Source organism: Myxine glutinosa, chromosome 2 (genome assembly GCF_964187855.1).
Source record: "Myxine glutinosa chromosome 2, kmMyxGlut1.1, whole genome shotgun sequence".
NCBI classification, from domain to species: domain Eukaryota; kingdom Metazoa; phylum Chordata; class Myxini; order Myxiniformes; family Myxinidae; genus Myxine; species Myxine glutinosa.
Window position 1 is genome coordinate 57,590,139 of NC_136262.1, and position 1,199 is coordinate 57,591,337.

Here is a 1,199-nt window from a genome sequence, read left to right on the forward strand (position 1 = left end):
GTATCAGCTCACACGTACCACGCACGCTGTATCAGCTCACACATACAACGCACACTATCAGCTCACACGTACCACACACACTATGAGCTTACACGTAACAACACACACAGTATCGGCTCACACGTACCACGCACACTTTGAACTCACACGTACCACGCACGCTGTATCAGCTCACACGTACCACGCATGCTGTACCAGCTCACACGGAGCACACGCTCTATCAGCTCACACGTACCACCCACGCTGTATCAGCTCACATGTACCACTCACGCTGTATCAGCTCACACGTACCACACGCTGTGTATTAGCTCACACGTACCACGCACACTATGAGCTCACACGAAAGGAATCACGATCCACGATATGCCAGAGCACATGTACGTACGAGCACGTGCACCTGTCATATACACATCAGTACGCTCAGCCCGTAGAGTGGTAGATATTTAGTATACATTGAGGTGCTAACAGTAACAGGTATCACTGCGCCTAGTATGGCGAGTTGTGCATTATGTGTACCATCGTGCATCCATGGTTGCCCCTCTTCATGTATCAGGTGTGCTCCGCATCAACGTGGTACACCTGCGATCAGAGCGCAATGGCAGGTACCGGTCAGGTATATATACTGTACAGTACATTGATATTTAATGACACCTGCCAACCACTAATTACCCACCGTGAGCTATCAAAGACGTCGCTAAACAATCGCAACCATTCGCACGCAATCCACGGTACACGTGACGTCATTCCCGCCCCTCCCCACAAATTGCTTTCCCCCCCTCCCCAAGCCGCCCCCACCCCGGGAAAACAGGCGGCTCCACGAAAAGCACCCGTGACGCAGGGCGGACTTCGCCCCCCACTTCCCCAGGGGGCCACGTGTACGCGAGTCTCGGGTCCACAACCGCCATAGTCCCGAATAAGTTTTGAAATACCCCACGGATGTTGTCGCTTCGGTACCGGTGGTGGACCTCGCACACCTTTTCTCCCGAAGCATCTCCGCGATGGACGACAAGACCGCCAAGGTCCAGGGTCTCGGACCCAACGACCACGAGTCCCCGTGTCGCCCCAAGCGCTTCCTCTCTTGTTTCTCATCGAATTCCAGGTGCTTCTTGCTCTGGCTCGGCTGCATGACCTTCACCCAGGCGCTCATGGTCTGCGGTTACCTGAGCAGCGTCATCACCACCGTGGAGAAGCGATTCGGC

The 1,199-nt window shown here is 54.6% G+C and overlaps 1 protein-coding gene across 1 annotated transcript in view; it reads left to right on the forward strand.

The window, feature by feature from the left end:
* Window positions 1-852: 852 nt before the first annotated feature.
* Window positions 853-1,199, forward strand: part of LOC137421772 (solute carrier organic anion transporter family member 5A1) — a 49,499-nt gene continuing 49,152 nt past the window's right edge. The window contains 1 exon segment of the mRNA XM_068108159.2: window positions 853-1,199. This exon segment is cut by the window's right edge and continues 460 nt beyond it. Within this exon segment, the coding sequence (XP_067964260.2) occupies window positions 999-1,199 (201 nt within the window). The 5' untranslated portion in view covers window positions 853-998.